Below are 17,441 nucleotides of genomic sequence, written 5' to 3'. Positions count from 1 at the left end.
GGGGCACTGAGTCGTAGGCTTTCTTGTAGTCAATCCAGGCTGTGCTGTGCCTGGTCATCGAATCCTGGTTATACTGCTGGCAACCTGTGTGTGTTTACATATATATATATACATATATATATATATATATATATATATATATATACAGTGAGGAAAATAAGTATTTGAACACCCTGCGATTTTGCTAGTTCTCCCACTTAGAAATCCTGGAGGGGTCTGAAATTTTCATCTTAGGTGCATGTCCACTGTGAGAGACATAATCTAAAAAAAATAAATAAATAAATTCTGGAAATCACAGTGTATGATTTTTTTTTTAAATAATTTATTTGTATGTTACTGCTGCAAATAAGTATTTGACCCCCTACCAACCAGCAAGAATTCTGGCTCACACAGACCTGTTAATTTTCTTTAAGAAGCCCTCTTATTCTGCACTCTTTACCTGTATTAATTGCACCTGTTTGAACTTGTTACCTGTATAAAAGACACCTGTTCACACACTCAATCAATCACACTCCAACCTGTCCACCATAGCCAAGACCAAAGAGCTGTCTAAGGAGACCAGGGACAAAACTGTAGACCTGCACAAGGCTGGGATGGAGGCAAGCAGCTTGGTAGAAGACAACAACTGTTATGATTATTTATTAGAAAGTGGAAGAAACACAAGATGACTATCAATCTCCCTCGATCTGGGATTCCATGCAAGATCTCACTTTGTGGGGTAAGAATGATTCTGAGAAAGCTCAGAACTACACAGGAGGACCTGGTCAATGACCTGAAGAGACCTGGGACCACAGTCACAAAGATTATATTAGTAACACATGATGCTGTCATGGTTTAAAATCCTGCAGGGCAGCAAGGTCCCACAAGTTCACCAGTGACCATCTGGATGATCCAGAGGAGGCATGGGAGAAGGTCATGTGGTCAGATGAAACCAGAATAGAGCTTTTTGGAATCAACTCCACTTACCATGTTTGGAGGATGAGAACAACCCCAAGAAATCCATCCCAACTGTGAAGCATGGGGGTGGAAACGTCATACTCTGGGGGTGCTCTTCTGCAGTGGGGACAGGACGACTGCACCGTATTGAAGGGAGGATGGATGGGGTCAGTTATTGCGAGATTTTGGCAAACAACCTCCTTCCCTCAGTAAGAGCATTGAAGATGGGTCATGACTGGGTCTTCCAGCATGACGGTGACCCCAAACACACAGCCAGGGCAACTAAGGAGGGGCTCCGTAAGAAGCATTTCAAGGTCCTGGAGTGGCCTGGCCAGTCTCCAGACCTGAACTCAATAGAAAATCTTTGGAGGGAGCTGAAACTCCAAACCTGAAAGATTTGGAGAAGATCTGTATGGATGAGTGGACCAAAATCCCTGCTGCAGTGTGTGCAAACCTGGTCAAGAACTACAGGAAACGTTTGACCTCTGTAATTGCAAACAAAGGCTACTGTACCAAATATTAACATTGATTTTCACAGGTGTTCAAATACTTATTTGCAGCAGTAACATACAAATAAATTATTAAAAAATCATGCATTGTGATTTCCGGATTTTTTTTTTTAGATTATGTCTCTCACAGTGGACATGCACCTAAGATGAAAATTTCAGACCCCTCCATGATATCTAAGTGGGAGAAGTTGCAAAATCGCAGGGTGTTCAAATACTTATTTTCCTCACTGCATATATATATATATATATATATATATATATATATATATATATATATATATATATATATATATATATATATATATATATATGTAAACACACACAGGTGTTGGGGTGTGTGTCTGTGTCACAAAGTATGGCACTGTATGGTCGTTTGATAATCTGTTTTCCTCTCTTTAGATGTTCAATTCCCTCTCACTGGTCTGATGCATGTACAGTGACAACTAAAGTTCATGGGCCAGCTGGCAATAAACCCAGCTAGCTCCCTTTTCATACATTGCAGAGGCTGTAGCTCTGCCAAGCCAGGCCTGACTAGGGTCTTAATTTCTCCATAAGGTAACATACTTCAGTGACTAGACAAGGGTTCAGGAGCAGAATACAACATTTGCTGCTATTCACTTAAAGGCTTTTCTTCTGTTGGACTCATGCAAAAACACACACTTTCTACTACTGATGAAACACGTACACAACATCCATTTGCCATGCTATTGCAGGTCAGTACAATCTTGGCCCTTTCCCACTGTCCACTGGATGGATGAGAGGCGGTATATACTGTTTGCAAGGTGCATGCAAACAGCTGCTGCTCTTGCAAGCTTGCGGACCAAAAGAGGTGATGTTTGGAGATTAGATTGGGATGACTCCCTCAGGGAAATTGAGGTTCCAGCAGCATTGTATAGCAGCACACAGGGTAAGAAGCACACAGAGAATCAAAAGTGACAGTAAAAAAGCAATTTGCAAATATGAATATAAATACCAGACATATTGATTGCATTGCATTGCATTTCCATTTCCGGGTCAGACACCATTGTTTTCAACCTCCTTATATGAAGAAACTACATCCAAGTACACATATTAGCATGCTACAGTTGTATGTAAAAGTTTGGGCACCCCTGATGATTTCCATGATTTTCCTTTATAAATCATTGGTTGTTTGGATCAGCAGTTTCAGTTAAATATATGATATAGCAGCTGAACAGTGATATTTGAGAAGTGAAATGAAGTTTATAGGAATTACAGAAAGTGTGCAATAGTTATTTAAACAAAATTAGACAGGTACATAAATTTGGGCACCCCAACAGAAAAAAATACATGAATATTAAGTAGATCCTCCTTTTGCAGAAATAACAGCCTCTAAATGCTTCCTATAGCTCCCAATGAGAGTCTGGATTCTGGCTGAAGGTATTTTGGACCATTCGTCTTTACAAAACATCTCAGGTTTGTTGGTTTCCAAGCATGGACAGCCCTCTTAAAATCACACCATAGATTTTCAATCATATTCAGGTCTGGGGACTGAGATGGCCATTCCAGAACATTGTACTTGTTCCTCTGCATGAATGCCTTAGTAGATTTTGAGCAGTGTTCAGGGTCGTTGTCTTGTTAAAAGATCCAGCCCCGGCGCAACTTCAACTTTGTCACTGATATATGATCTCATGAATTTGCTGGTATTGATGGGAATCCATGTGACCCTCAACTTTAACAAAGTTCCCAGTACCTGCACTGGCCACACACCCCCACAGCATGTTGGAACCACCTCCAAATTTTACTGTAGGTAGCAAGTGTTTTTCTTGGAATGCTGTGTTCTTTTTCAGCCATGCATACCGCCCCTTGTTATGTCCAAATAACTCAATTTTAATTTCATCAGTCCACAGCACCTTATTCCAAAATGAAGCTGGCTTGTCCAAATGTGCTTTAGCATGCGTCAAGCGACTCTGTTTGTGGCATGTATGCAGAAAGGATTCCTCTGCATTACAGCATCATACAGCATCTCCTTGTGAAAAGTGCGCTGTATAGTTGAACGATGCACAGAGACACTATCTGCAGCAAGATCATGTTGTAGGTCTTTGGAGCAGGTCTGTGGGTTGACTATGACTGTTCTCACCATCCTTCGCTTCAGCTTATTTAAGATTTTTCTTGGCCTGCCACTTCGGGCCTTAACTAGTACTGTGCCTGTGGTCTTCCATTTCCTCACTATGTTCCTCACAGTGGAAACTAACAGCTGAAATCTCTGAGATAGCTTTTTGTATCTTCCCCTAAACCATGATGTTGAACAATCTTTGTTTTCAGGTCATTTGAGAGTTGTTTAGAGGCTCCCATGTTGCCACTCATTAAAAGAGATGCAAAGAGGGGAAACATTTGCAAATGGCCACCTTAAATACCCTTTGTCATGATATGATTCACCTGTGTGAGGAGGTCAAGGGCCAATGAGCTTACCAAACCAATTTTGTGTTCCAATAATTATTGCTAAATGTATTCAAATCAATAAAATGACATGGGTGCCAAAATTTATGCACCTGCCTAATTTTGTATAAATAATTATTGCACTTTTTCTGTAAATACTAGAAAATTCATTCACTTCTCAAATATCACTGTGTTTGTCTGCTATATGATATAGTTAACTGAAATTTCTGATCCAGACAACCAATGATTTATAAAGGAAAATCATGGAAATCATCAGGGGTGCCCAAACCTTTGCATACAACTGTATATTGTAGGCAAAAACCAGTATATCAAAATCTGTAGGGTATGCAAATACTCAGTATGTATTTATTAGTAATCAAACAGTGTCTGGATGATTTACGACTTCCATAGTGTGCAAATGGATGGCACTGTGTTATCCCATGATGCATCTGGAGCCTGGCGTAATGGAAGTGAAACTTAACTCTTCTTTGAGACTTTGAACCAGGTTCCAGGCACTTCTAAACAGATAACAAAAACAAATACTTGATAACTAACATGAAATAATAAAATAAGGAATTAGCACAGATATTATCTAACAATTAGAATAAGCCAAAAGGGCTATTGCTTACCTTCAAATACATATTTCATAAAAGACCAGGGACCTTCTTCAGGATTTTACCACTATGTAGCAGCCCATTGGTGCTGCCTCTTCTCACTTATTTCGTCACCACTGGGGGCAGCATCATGTACAGTAACAGAAAGTATAGCATAGAAGAGGCCCAGAAAAAGAACTCTTTTTAGCCTATTAGCATAGCATAAATCTCCATGTGATGTTTTTTATATTTGAACTCCTCAGTTTTCTTTAATTTATGGGTGTTAGTCAGACGTGACATAGTTGGGGTAAAATGGCCATTTAACAAGCACTTAAACTGTATTTTGTTTTCTGAATCAGTATGACAGTATTATTAAAGTATGAACTGCCTCTCAGTATCCAACATGTTATTTTTGTTTTTACCTTGCATGCAATGAAAGCCATGTACTGACTTTTTGAAATTATACAAGTTTGTAAATGTAAAGGTATCAGCATAACAGCTTAACTTAATGTTTCATAATTAATAAATTGGCCCATTGACCAGTTCATAGTACATTTAGATTGATCCGTATCAGTGTAGTTCTGTATTTCACTTTAAAACTGGTTTTTGATTTGCAGTGGTGAACTGTTGCAGCCCTAGTTTTTACATTATCATGCTGGATCTTTCCTGCTTCCAAATTGTCGTTAGCTTAAACTGTTTCTACTGCTTTGTTTCCATTTCTAACCATTGCTAGCATGACCCATGTCTTTATCGTGACTATTTTAGCTATACATGTTTTGGACTTTGAACTTTTTGGACAGCTGTATCTAAAATCTGACAGTTCCCCGTGCACTTTTTATCTCTGGTCTCAATAGGAAAACAATTTGCTGTACAACTCAGAAAATCTGGAAGCGGATGCTGTTAGCATTAGTTCTTCTAACGCTGTGAGTGCAGTCATTGTCCTACTGTACTTTACACTCACAGGCTGTGTGTGCAAATAATGGGATGGTGAGTGGTAAAAGTGCAACAAATTAGAAATTTTGGTACAGTGCAAGCTGCATACATCCAAGAATGTCACAGTGTGCCACATACACAGCAAGGGAGACACACATCAAATATGTTTACCACAGTAATGTGAATACAGCGTTAGTCGATGTGAATTTAAAAAGTGTGTGTGTTCATAGGGGAAATCATTCATCAAGGATGCCCTGAAGTGTATGGCGCATGGGCTGAGACATAAATTCAGCTGTATCAGCAGGAAGTGTGCGTCTATCAAAGAGATGGTGTTTCAGCTCCAGAGGGAATGCTACATCAAACACAACCTGTGCTCCGCCGCCAAGGAGAATGTTGCCGTCATGGTGGAGATGATACATTTTCAAGATCTCTTCCCAAAAGGGTAAGCAGTTTTTGTGATTGTTTACTCTCTCTCGGGACTCCATTGAATGCCCGTTCTCTTCTTCCATTTGTCATTTCATGTGGAGTAGGGTGGTCCTTATTTTGCAAAGTTTTGAAATTTAAAACTCTGACCCCCTGAATAGGTTCCAACTGATGAAGAGGAATGTTGTGTAAAATTTTGTTTGTATAAAAAAAATTTTAGCGGTAGCTCAAAAGCATCGACATTTTGCTATTTTCTGCTGTATAACGCTATACAAACTAAAGCTTAATGGTGCCCCAATCCATGCTCAACAACACATCAAAAGTCCACATCCGCTCACTTAGATATCCAACATGGCCTCCACAGGTGATTTTCAAGCTTTAGTTAGTATAGTGTTATATAGCATGAATATAACAAGATTCAAAGCTTTTGAGTTACCTCTAAAAATGAATTCATACAAACAAAATTTTACACAGCATGTTTTCTCATCACATGGAACCCATTCAGGGGGTCAGAGTATTCAATTTCAAAACTTTGCAAAATAAGAACCACCCTAATGTGGAGGCTAAATCTAGTCACATTTAGTATTACTATAAAAAGGACATACATAACAGTGAAACAATAGCAGTAGAACTCTAAATGATCTCAAACTGTGCTTTACAAACCTTAAAATTATGCATTGTGGTTAATAATATATTCTTTTCATTCATTGATTGATTCATTCATTTTCTTCCGCTTATTCGGGTCCAGGTCACAGTGCCAGCAGACTAAGCAGCACAGCCCACATTCCTCTATGATCAGCCAAGTCCTCTACGTCTTCCTAGGGGATCCTGAGGCATTCCCAAGCCATGTTGGAGATCAAATCCCTCTGGTGTGTCCTGGGTCTTTCCCGGGGCCCCTCCCAGCTTGATGTGCCTGGAGAACCTCCCTACAGAGACAACAGGGGACATCCTCATCAGATGCTGAGTCGCTTCAGCTTTTCTCTTTTGATGCCAAGGACCAGCAGGTCTACTCCGAGTCCCTCTAGGATGTTTGAGCTTCTCGCCCCGTCTCTGAGTGTAAGCCCAGATATCTTATGGAGGAACCTCATTGCCACTGCTTGTATCCACAACCTTGTTCTTTTAGTCTACCCAGAATTCACTACCACAAGTGTGGATAGCAGCATAAACTGACATCATCTTCTGGCCTCATCTTCTGGCTCAGATGTTTCTTCACCACATGGTCTGCAAGACCTCAGATGCAGCACTGATCTGTCTATCAATTTCTCGCTCCATCTTATTCCCACTTTTGACCGAGAGATACTTGAACTCCTTCACTTTGGGCAGTAACTCTCTCTTGACCCAGTGGGGATAATCCAACCTTTTCTGACAGAGGTCCATGGTCTCGGTTTTTGGAGGTGCTAGTCCTCATCCCATCCGCTTCACACTTGGCCACCTGCTCAGTGCACATCAGAGGTTACTGTCTGATGAAGACAACAGATTCACATCATCTTCAGAAAGCGGAGATGTAATTCTGAGATTACCAAACTGGACCCTTCAATCCCTGACTATGCCTTGAAATCCTGTGCATGAAAACTACAAACACCATTGGTGACAAGGCACAGCCCTGGTCGAGTTCAACACAGACTGGAAACAGGTGTGATGAAATGCCAAGAATGTGGCCACAACTTCTACTTTGGTTGTATAGAGACCGGATCACATCAACGGACCCAGTACACTGTGCTCCCACAGCACCTTTCACAGGACAGCTCAGGGAAAATGGTCATAGGCTTTTTCCAAGTTCACAAAACACATGTAAACTGGATGGGATTACTCACAAGCCCCCTCTAATATCTATCTGAGGGTAAAGAGCTGGTCTACCATTCCACGACCATTACTGAACCCACATTGTTTCTCCTGAATCCAAGGTGTGACTATCAGTCTAAATCTCCTGTGTATCATACTTGCATAGGCTTTTCCAGGAGGCTGAGAAGTGTGATTCTGCTATAACTGGAATACACGCTCCTGTTCACTTTTTTAAAGATGGGAACCACCACCCCAGTTCTCCAGTCCAAAAGTACTGCCCAGTCCTCCATGCAACAAAGTATACACCTGTCAGCCATGACAGCGCAACAACATCCACAGACAGCCGCATCTCTAGGTGAATCTTGTCATTTGCCACTGAGGAGTTTTGTTTTTTTTTGTCTACCTCAGTGACTCCCACCAAGGAGATGATACAGATTTCACCTGAGCCTTACATCCCTGCATTCTTTAACAAGGGCATGTTGGTAGGGTTGAAGAGATCCTCAAAGTGTTCCTTCCATTGCCTGACGATACCCCATTCCAGTAAGCAGCTCTTCACCGGAGCTGAAAACTCCTTAGGTTAAGAATTGTTTTCTTTTCCTGAGTCATCTGATGGTTTGCCAGAACCACTTTGAGGCTGATGGAAAGTTATTATCCATGGCCTTTCCAAATTTCTCCCGCACCTGAGGCCACAGTATGTTTGGCTGATTCTGAAGACCTTTGTACCAGCAAGACACAAAAGGCCTCTCCTTCTTCAGCCTGAAAGTTTCCCTCACAACATATGTCCACCAGCGAGTTCTTGGGTTGCTACTATGAAAAGCACCTGTAACCATCTGGTCACAACTCAAAGCAGCTGCCTCAACAATAAAAGCTTTGGTCATGGACCACTCTGACTCCATGTCTCTGAAATCCCACGGGATGCAGGAGAAGCTCCTTTGGAGGTTTGAGTTGAAGGCTGTCTGGACAGCTTCTACCACCAAACATTCCCAGAGAACTCCCACAATTCCCTTAGGCTTTCCAGGTTGGCTTAATGGCTACCTTCAGGATCTGACCAGACTCATCACCAGGTGATGATCAGTTGACAGCTCGGCCCCCTGTTCACCTGACTATCCAATAAACACGGTTGCAGCTCTGATGACATGACCACAAAATTGATCATTGACCTTTCACCTAGGGCTCTCGAGTATCAAGTGTACTTATGAACATCCCTGTGCTCAAACAAGGTATTTATAATGGACAATCCATGACCAGTACAGAAATCTAGGAACAATACACCACTCATTTCAGATCCATTAAGCTTTTCCTCACAATGACTCTCCTCCAGTTTTCTCCATCACTGGCATCACTGACGTTTTGAGTGAAACTTTGGAATCCCCAACAGGGACCTTTTCCTGGATTTTAGGGTCCCACATTTTTAAGATGCATCATGGCAGTATGCACAGATGCAGTGGCTTGGAGCTCTCCCAGTAGATGCTTCTCTTTTTTTTCCATTTGTTTTCCTTTACTAAGCCTTTCTTTTCAAAAAGGATTGGCTCACAAACTTATAACCGCCAGCAAAAAATTGGACATTAGGATCAATCTGTGCCTGCCTGGATTAGGAACCCAGGGAAGAAGTGGTGCACACGGCAGTGAAAGAGGAAGCAAAGGCAGGAAAAGTGGGCCGGCATTCCTGCTAGGCTTCTGAGCTCCCGGGGAGAAAAAGCTTTACCCAGCCTGTTCATTGTGAATGCCGGTCCATTTTAAACAAGATTATGAACTAGCTGAGACTGAGGATTTACTCACGCATGAAGAGCTGCACTTTATTTTTCACTAAAACACAGCTGAATGCTAGCATCCCTAATGCAGCTATGAAGCTAGCAGGTCAAACACTTTTCTCCAAATTTGAACATATTACAGATTTGCCAACCAGAGGAAAGAGAACATTGCACCTTGTTTACTGGAACATGGCAAGGAACACAACACATTGCCCTCCCCTCATCTCAGCTGGTCTGATCACATGGGGCATGGTTGTGACCCCTGCATACAAACCTCTCATCATAAGGATTAGGCCCACAGTTCGCACCATCATGGTCTGGCATGAGGTAACCATGGCCAACTACAAGACTGATTCAATAAGACCGACTGGGATCTGTTACAACCCCGATTCCAAAGAAGTTGGGACATTGTGTAAAATGCAAATAAAAACCGAATACAATGATTTGCAAATCCTCTTCAACCTATATTCAATTGAATACACCACAAAGACAAGATATTTAATGTTCAAACTGATAAACTTTATTGTTTTTGTGCAAATATTTGCTCATTCTGAAATGGATGCCTGCAACACGTTTCAAAAAAGTTGGGACAGGGAAACAAAAGATTGGAAAGTTAATGAATGCTCAAAGAACACCTGTTTGGAAACAGGTGAGTGTCATGTCAGGTGTAAAAGGAGCACCCCCAAAAGGCTCAGCCGTTGTGAACAACTGTGTGAAAAAATAGTCCAACAGTTTAAGAACAATGTTTCTCAGCGTTCAATTGCAAGGAATTACAGTCCATAATATAATCAGAAGATTCAGAGAATCTGGAGAACTTTCTACATGGAAGCAGCAAGGCCGAAAACCAACACTGAATGCTCGTGACCTTCAATCCCTCAGGCGGCACTGCATTAAAAACCAACATCATTGTGTAAAGGATCTTACCGCATGGGCTCAGGAACACTGCAGAAAACCATTGTCAGTTAACACAGTTCGTCACTACATCTACAAGTGCAAGTTAAAACTCTGCCATGCAAAGCGAAAGCCATACATCAACAACATCCAGAAACACCGCCGCCTTCTCTGGGTCCGAGCTCATTTGAAACGGACAGACGCCTAATGGAAAAGTGTGCTGTGGTCTGATGAGTCCACATTTCAAATTGTTTTTGGAAATCATGGACGTTGTGTCCTCTGGACAAAAGAGGAAAAAGACCATCCAGATTGTTACCAGTGCAAAGTTCAAAAGCCAGCATCTGTGATGGTATGGGGGTGTGTTAGTGCCGATGAGCTATGGGCAACTTACACATCTGTGATGGCACCATCAGTGCTGAAAGGTACATCCAGGTTTTGGAGCAACACATGCTGCCATCCAAGCAACGTTTTTTTCAGGGACGTCCCCGCTTATTTCAGCAAGACAATGCCAAAATTGTGTTACTGTCCAAATACTGATGGACTCAACCATGCATGCAGTTTGAAATTAACTTTTCGCTTTCTTTCATGTTCAGAGCCCGGGTCTGATAACCACCTTTAAACTAATTTATAATAATTATTGTTGCTTGAATTATTTTACACTCAACAAAAATATAAACGCAACACTTTTGGTTTTGCTCCCATTTTGTATGAGATGAACTCAAAGATCTAAAACGTTTTCCACATACACAATATCACCATTTCCCTCAAATATTGTTCACAAACCAGTCTAAATCTGTGATAGTGAGCACTTCTCCTTTGCTGAGATAATCCATCCCACTTCACAGGTGTGCCATACCAAGATGCTGATTAGACACCGTGATTAGTGCACAGGTGTGCCTTAGACTGCCCACAATAAAAGGCCACTCTGAAAGGTGCAGTTTTTTTTTACTGGGGGGGGGATACCAGTCAGTATCTGGTGTGACCACCATTGCCTCATGCAGTGCAACACATCTCCTTCGCATAGAGTTGATCAGGTTGTCAATTGTGGCCTGTGGAATGTTGGTCCACTCCTCTTCAATGGCTGTGCGAAGTTGCTGGATATTGGCAGGAACTGGTACACGCTGTCGTATATGCCAGTCCAGAGCATCCCAAACATGCTCAATGGGTGACATGTCCGGTGATTATGCCGGCCATGCAAGAACTGGGACATTTTCAGCTTCCAAGAATTGTGTACAGATCCTTGCAACATGGGGCCGTGCATTATCCTGCTGCAACATGAGGTGATGTTCTTGGATGTATGGCACAACAATGGGCCTCAGGATCTCGTCACGGTATCTCTGTGCATTCAAAATGCCATCAATAAAATGCACCTGTGTTCTTCATCCATAACAGAAGCCTGCCCATACCATAACCCCACCGTCACCATGGGCCACTCGATCCACAACATTGACATCAGAAAACCGCTCACCCACATGATGCCACACACGCTGTCTGCCATCTGTCCTGAACAGTGTGAACCGGGATTCATCCGTGAAGAGAACACCTCTCCAACGTGCCAAACGCCAGCGAATGTGAGCATTTGCCCACTCAAGTCGGTTACGACGACAAACTGGAGTCAGGTCGAGACCCCGATGAGGACGACGAGCATGCAGATGAGCTTCCCTGAGACGGTTTCTGACAGTTTGTGCAGAAATTCTTTGGTTATGCAAACCGATTGTTTCAGCAGCTGTCCGAGTGGCTGGTCTCAGATGATCTTGGAGGTGAACATGCTGGATGTGGAGGTCCTGGGCTGGTGTGGTTACACGTGGTCTGCGGTTGTGAGGCTGGTTGGATGTACTGCCAAATTTTCTGAAACGCCTTTGGAGACGGCTTATGGTAGAGAAATGAACATTCAATACACGAGCAACAGCTCTGGTTGACATTCCTGCTGTCAGCATGCCAATTGCACGCTCCCTCAAATCTTGCGACATCTGTGGCATTGTGCTGTGTGATAAAACTGCACCTTTCAGAGTGGCCTTTTATTGTGGGCAGTCTAAGGCACACCTGTGCACTAATCATGGTGTCTAATCAGCATCTTGATATGGCACACCTGTGAGGTGGGATGGATTATCTCAGCAAAGGAGAAGTGCTCACTATCACAGATTTAGACTGGTTTGTGAACAATATTTGAGGGAAATGGTGATATTGTGTATGTGGAAAAAGTTTTAGATCTTTGAGTTCATCTCATACAAAATGGGAGCAAAACCAAAAGTGTTGCGTTTATATTTTTGTTGAGTGTAGTTAGATTATTGATTTGAAGTGATTGGTTTCCTCAAACTGAGTGGGGGCTGCCACCCGAGATTATTTTCATCACTGATTACTCAAGAAAATAACTGATTGATTAATTGATTAGTTGTTACGTCCATAAAATGTCACAAAATGGTGAAAAATACCTGAGTTTTCCAGAGCCAAAGATGATGCCTTCAAATGTCTCGTTTTCTACACGGCACAAAGATATTCACTATACTGCCAGAGTGGAGAAAACAAACTAATAAAATAAACTAGAAATATTTACATTTAATAAGCTGAAATTTGAAATTTGAGAATTTGGATTTAAAAAAAGATGCAGATTAATTGCTTGTCAAAATAGTTGATGAATTTAATTTTTGCAGCTGTAAACCGAGTTGGACTAGGTCATCAGGTTTGACAGTGCACTATACAGCTTCATGTGGTTTCTCTCTGTCTCTCTGTCCAGTCCTTATGTGGAGCTGGTGAACATTCTCCTGAGCTGTGGGGAGGAGGTGAAGGAGGCGCTGACCCGAAGCGTCCGGCTACAGTGTGAGCAGAACTGGGGCGCCCTGTGTGACAGCCTGAGCCTCTGTTCCTCTCTCACTCCGCCCTCCACGGGCTCGGCCGCCGATCACCGTCGCCCCGTCCCCTCCCACCCTGAGCCCGAGCACCCTCGCCCTCCACGGCAAGGTGACAAGGACAAAACGAGTAAGGCGGGCTTCGGCTCTCACCCACGCAATCGCAGCCAGGGACCCCGTCGCCAGAGCCTAGAGACCGGAGTGGTGGCTGAACAGGAAGATCCAGAGGCCACCGACATCCGGAGGTGAAAATGCAGGAGAATGTCCACAACGCTGACCCCTACACACCTGCAGACTTGTGCACGTGTACACACACCCGCACACACACATACACACACACACACACACACATGCGCGCACACACAAATTCCCAAACAGACTGAGCAGAAGGAAACAAGCCCGAACCTTTCCTTTCCTTATTCTGCCCTCTCCAGTCATTCCAGCAGTCCCAAATGCGAAACTTGCAGGGTAAATTGTGGTGTAGCTTGTACTGTTATACCAGATTATAGGCCACATTAGAGAATAAAAATGGAATAATAACAAATATCTTGATTATTTCAATTGTTAGAACTATTCTGGCTCCAGTATAATGTTGCTCAAATCATACTTACTGTAAGATTTGATTATATTTTTATTATTTATTTTATTCTTTATGCAATGTTGAGATATCAAACTGTACATAGAAATATACTTATCTATATTTATATCTACGTGTATAAATATAGTTACAATATGCAATGCTGATATAAATGAAATAGTACATGGCGTGCTGTCTGTAGTTCTCCTCACACTATTGCAGCCATGACACACCGGCATGTAGATATGTAACGTACACCAGTTGTTGTTTCATAGTGGGAACGTGTATTATAATTATAGATACTTGATGATTAAATACAAATTGTACAGGTTTCAAGTCCAGTTCTGGCACATATGAATTGTATTGCATGATGGCCGTGAAGCCAATGAACGTGCATTCTTACGGGAAAGAGAATGCATTTATAATACTATGAATAAGGGCAGTTATTGTTGAATGGTTTCAATAAGCATCTCACCAAGCTAGAAACAAGTGAGCCGAGACTGATCTGTACCGTCCGTGGCCCGTGAGACACTGATGGTAACTGTATCAAAGCGATTAGTGCTACTTTGACGTTGCATTTGAGTGTCAAATCAATCTTATAGGTCATTAACAGAGCTTCACCTCGCAGTCTCCACAACGTTACAGATGTCACTTTAGGAGGAACTGTCAAAAAATATTTTTAGGTCACCCCCTCCCTCCCCAATTACTATTAGAAAATAGAATGTGTTCAATAGCAGCACAGTTTGTACTTAACAAATATATAAATGCATCTGCTTTTTTTGTGTGTCCCCATTTTTCTCAAGTTGGAGTAAAGATTTGAGACTTGTTCTGTGCACACAAAAGGCTTATTTTTCACACATTTTGTTCATAAATGTGTGAAAATGCACGTTAGTGAGCACTTTACATTTGCCATGGTAATCTGTCCACATGGCTTGATTAATTGATTAATCGTGGCCTCGCCCACTGGTGTCAGAGATACAAAACAAGCTAAAGCTAACAGGCTAACCTTGGTTTGGGTGTTTTATTAAAGCATGTAATTTTGCAGCATGGTTACTGGTTTTCATAACAGGTGGCTGAGGTGCATGTATTAAAAATTCTGACTGGCATATTGCATTAGTAACTGTGAACTAAAAGCCGACACAACCTCACGAAACTCTGGCTATCAGATAATTTGTGCTAATGCACAAATTAAACAATTCTGAAATTTCACTCAACAGAAATACTGGAGCACAGACATCTATGTAAAGAGGTGGCATGCGAGCAAGACCGGGGGGGATGAACGAAGCCAGAACATACCCCCCATCTCAGAGTTACAAAGCAAACTAAAGCTAATAGGCTAACCTTGGCTCAGGTGTTTTGTTAAGACATATATTTTTGCAGAGTGGACAGTGGTTTTCACAACAGGTGGCAGAGGTATAGGCATTAAAAACTCTGACCAGAATTGTGCCTCAGTAACAGTGGACTAACAGTGAACATAACCTCTTTCTACATGCTAATTTGTGCTAATGGTGCTAATGTACAAATTAAATAATATAGGAATTTCACTCAACAGAAATATTGGAGCACAACATTCTGTGTAAAGAGGTTGCGTGTGGACAAGATTAGCAAGACAAATGAAGCCAGAACATGCCCCTCATTTCAGAATTACAAAACAAGCTAAAGCTAACAGGCTAACATTGATTCAGTTGTTTTATTAACACATGTTTTTGCAGACTGGGCAGTGGTTTTCATAATGGGCTGCTGAGGTGTGGACCAGTATATAGTAACTGGATGAACAATGGACATAACCTCATTAAACTCTCGCCATCTGCTAATACATGCTAATGGTGCTAATGTACAAGTTAAAAAAATGCTGAAATTTTACTCAGAAATACTAGAGCATAGACTTCTTAGATTGTCCATTTGTGCATTTGATTCTACAGTAACCCTATTATCTCAGATATATTCATAATAAAATGCTGAGAAAGGATAAACACAGTCGAGTCACAGCAGCTCATGGGGCTCTGGATGGCTCACTGGCACATATTAGTAGTGCAGTCATCTCACTGTTTAATCAGCAAAGGTGAAGTGCTCGATAACACAGATTTTAACAAATTTGTGTACAAAATCCAAAGGAAATAAACATTTTTTGACTTCAACTCTGGGAAAAATGGGGGTGAAAACAAAAGTTTTGCATTCATATTTGTGTGGAGAATAGTTTCTTTTTTTCCCCCGATACAGATGTTTCTCAATGTAAAATCACATCAATGTGCCTAAACTCATTGTCCGCAGTGACCGCTTCTCTGTGATTTCTGTACATGGATGATACTGTGTCAGGGTTGGGAAGGGGAGACGACGGGGGGTTTGTTCAAGCTTTTCCATTCTTGTTGAGCCACAGAAGTCTTAGATTTTTGCACTTTGGATGATTGACTGCTGCAGGGTTGAACAATAAGAGCAGGTTACACTAGAATTTACTGTATATGATGTTTAATTGCAGCCCCATTATCGTTTACAGCTCAAAGTCCTGTGTCACTCCTTAGTAGTTTCAAATGTAAAGCCCTCTTTGGATGAGCCATTTTGAATTTTCAGGGGCCCCGAGCCCACATGCGCTACCTAAGTGGGCCCCTCTCACTCTTTGGCCCCTCACATAGGTCAGGACTGAGATGCAGGCTGTTAATTTTACCTGCTTGAACTGCAAGCAATTGCAGCCAGGACCCAGGAACTGGTTGAGTCCACGCGCTGGGGCTCTGGCGCTGTTTTTCTAAATGTTATATTTACTGAGGCCACCAGAGAATTCCTCTGGGCTGCAGCCAAGAGCCAGCAACTGAGAGAAACAGAGGAGTGTAGCAAGGAGGAGAGAAACGCTGTCTGTCTTCTTTCTTTAGGACGCAGACACAGGCATTTGACCGTTGCAGGCCAGTCGCATATTTTGGCTATGAAACTATATTTTGCAACCACGTCTCATGTTGAGAAGCAAGAAAAAAGAAAAGAGAAAAAAAAAGGTGCTTGAATTTTATGGCTCTTTGGTTTTTCATTTTGTTTGCTCTCGTGTACTCAAAAATAATGATACAAAAATAGTTTCCTTGCCTTTATTTCACAGTCATTTAGAGAGTATTATAAGCTACATGGGTTGGACTTGGCAGTGAGGCCTTCGGCCTTTTTCTATTCTATCGTGGAAGTTGGGATTCATGTGACATCCCAGCATGATTTACATAAGCTAATCCTATTCAGAATGTACTGTATGTGTGTAAAGTGACAGTCTGTTCAGCTGTCGTTCGGTTTGATATGGCGTTTTGTTATAATGTAGTGGCTTGAACGGCTTTTTCTTCTTGTACAGAGGAAATTGGACTAACCACGTTTCCTGTATTGTTAGTGTTCAGTCACCACCATTAAAGCACAAGGACTCTGGTTTCAAACACAGATCATGGTCTACAAGTTTGTCACTTAACCTGTTAGACATCAGGCATATGATCCTCTAAATACCTTTGGTCTCAGATGTATCGTATCATTAAAAAAATATTTTTGCCTGTAGTCTGTACATCTCCTGTCTTTTTTTGAAAAAATATCACTGATTCATCTGAAAATACCCAGAAGACACAAAGTTCAGCGCCTGGAGATGAAGTTGTGTTTGTGCACGAGAATGGGTTTGTCGTGCACAGAGAAGAAGACCACAAATTGTTCTCTGCAACATAAATTAAAGCAGCTTGAAGCAGGTTGGTAAGAGAGGTCTCACCGTCTCAGATGTACACGCTGGTTAAAGGACACCGTATTCTCGTTTGACTCGCTGCCTCCTTTCTGACACTGAAATACGGGCTGCGTTTAAT

The 17,441-nt window shown here is 41.8% G+C and overlaps 1 protein-coding gene across 1 annotated transcript in view; it reads left to right on the top strand.

Moving 5' to 3' along the window:
- Positions 1-17,148, top strand: part of stc2a (stanniocalcin 2a) — a 24,343-nt gene extending 7,195 nt beyond the window's left edge. The window contains exons 3-4 of the mRNA XM_034181560.1: positions 5,599-5,810; positions 12,950-17,148. Of these exons, the coding sequence (XP_034037451.1) occupies positions 5,599-5,810; positions 12,950-13,310 (573 nt within the window). The 3' untranslated portion in view covers positions 13,311-17,148. The remainder of the gene's footprint in view (positions 1-5,598; positions 5,811-12,949) is intronic.
- The last annotated feature ends 293 nt before the right edge of the window (positions 17,149-17,441 follow it).

The sequence above is a fragment of the Thalassophryne amazonica genome, chromosome 11 (assembly GCF_902500255.1).
Source record: "Thalassophryne amazonica chromosome 11, fThaAma1.1, whole genome shotgun sequence".
In the NCBI taxonomy this organism is placed as follows: Eukaryota; Metazoa; Chordata; class Actinopteri; order Batrachoidiformes; family Batrachoididae; genus Thalassophryne; species Thalassophryne amazonica.
The sequence above is the reverse complement of the archived record's forward strand: the minus strand, read 5'-3'. Positions and strand labels throughout refer to the sequence as shown.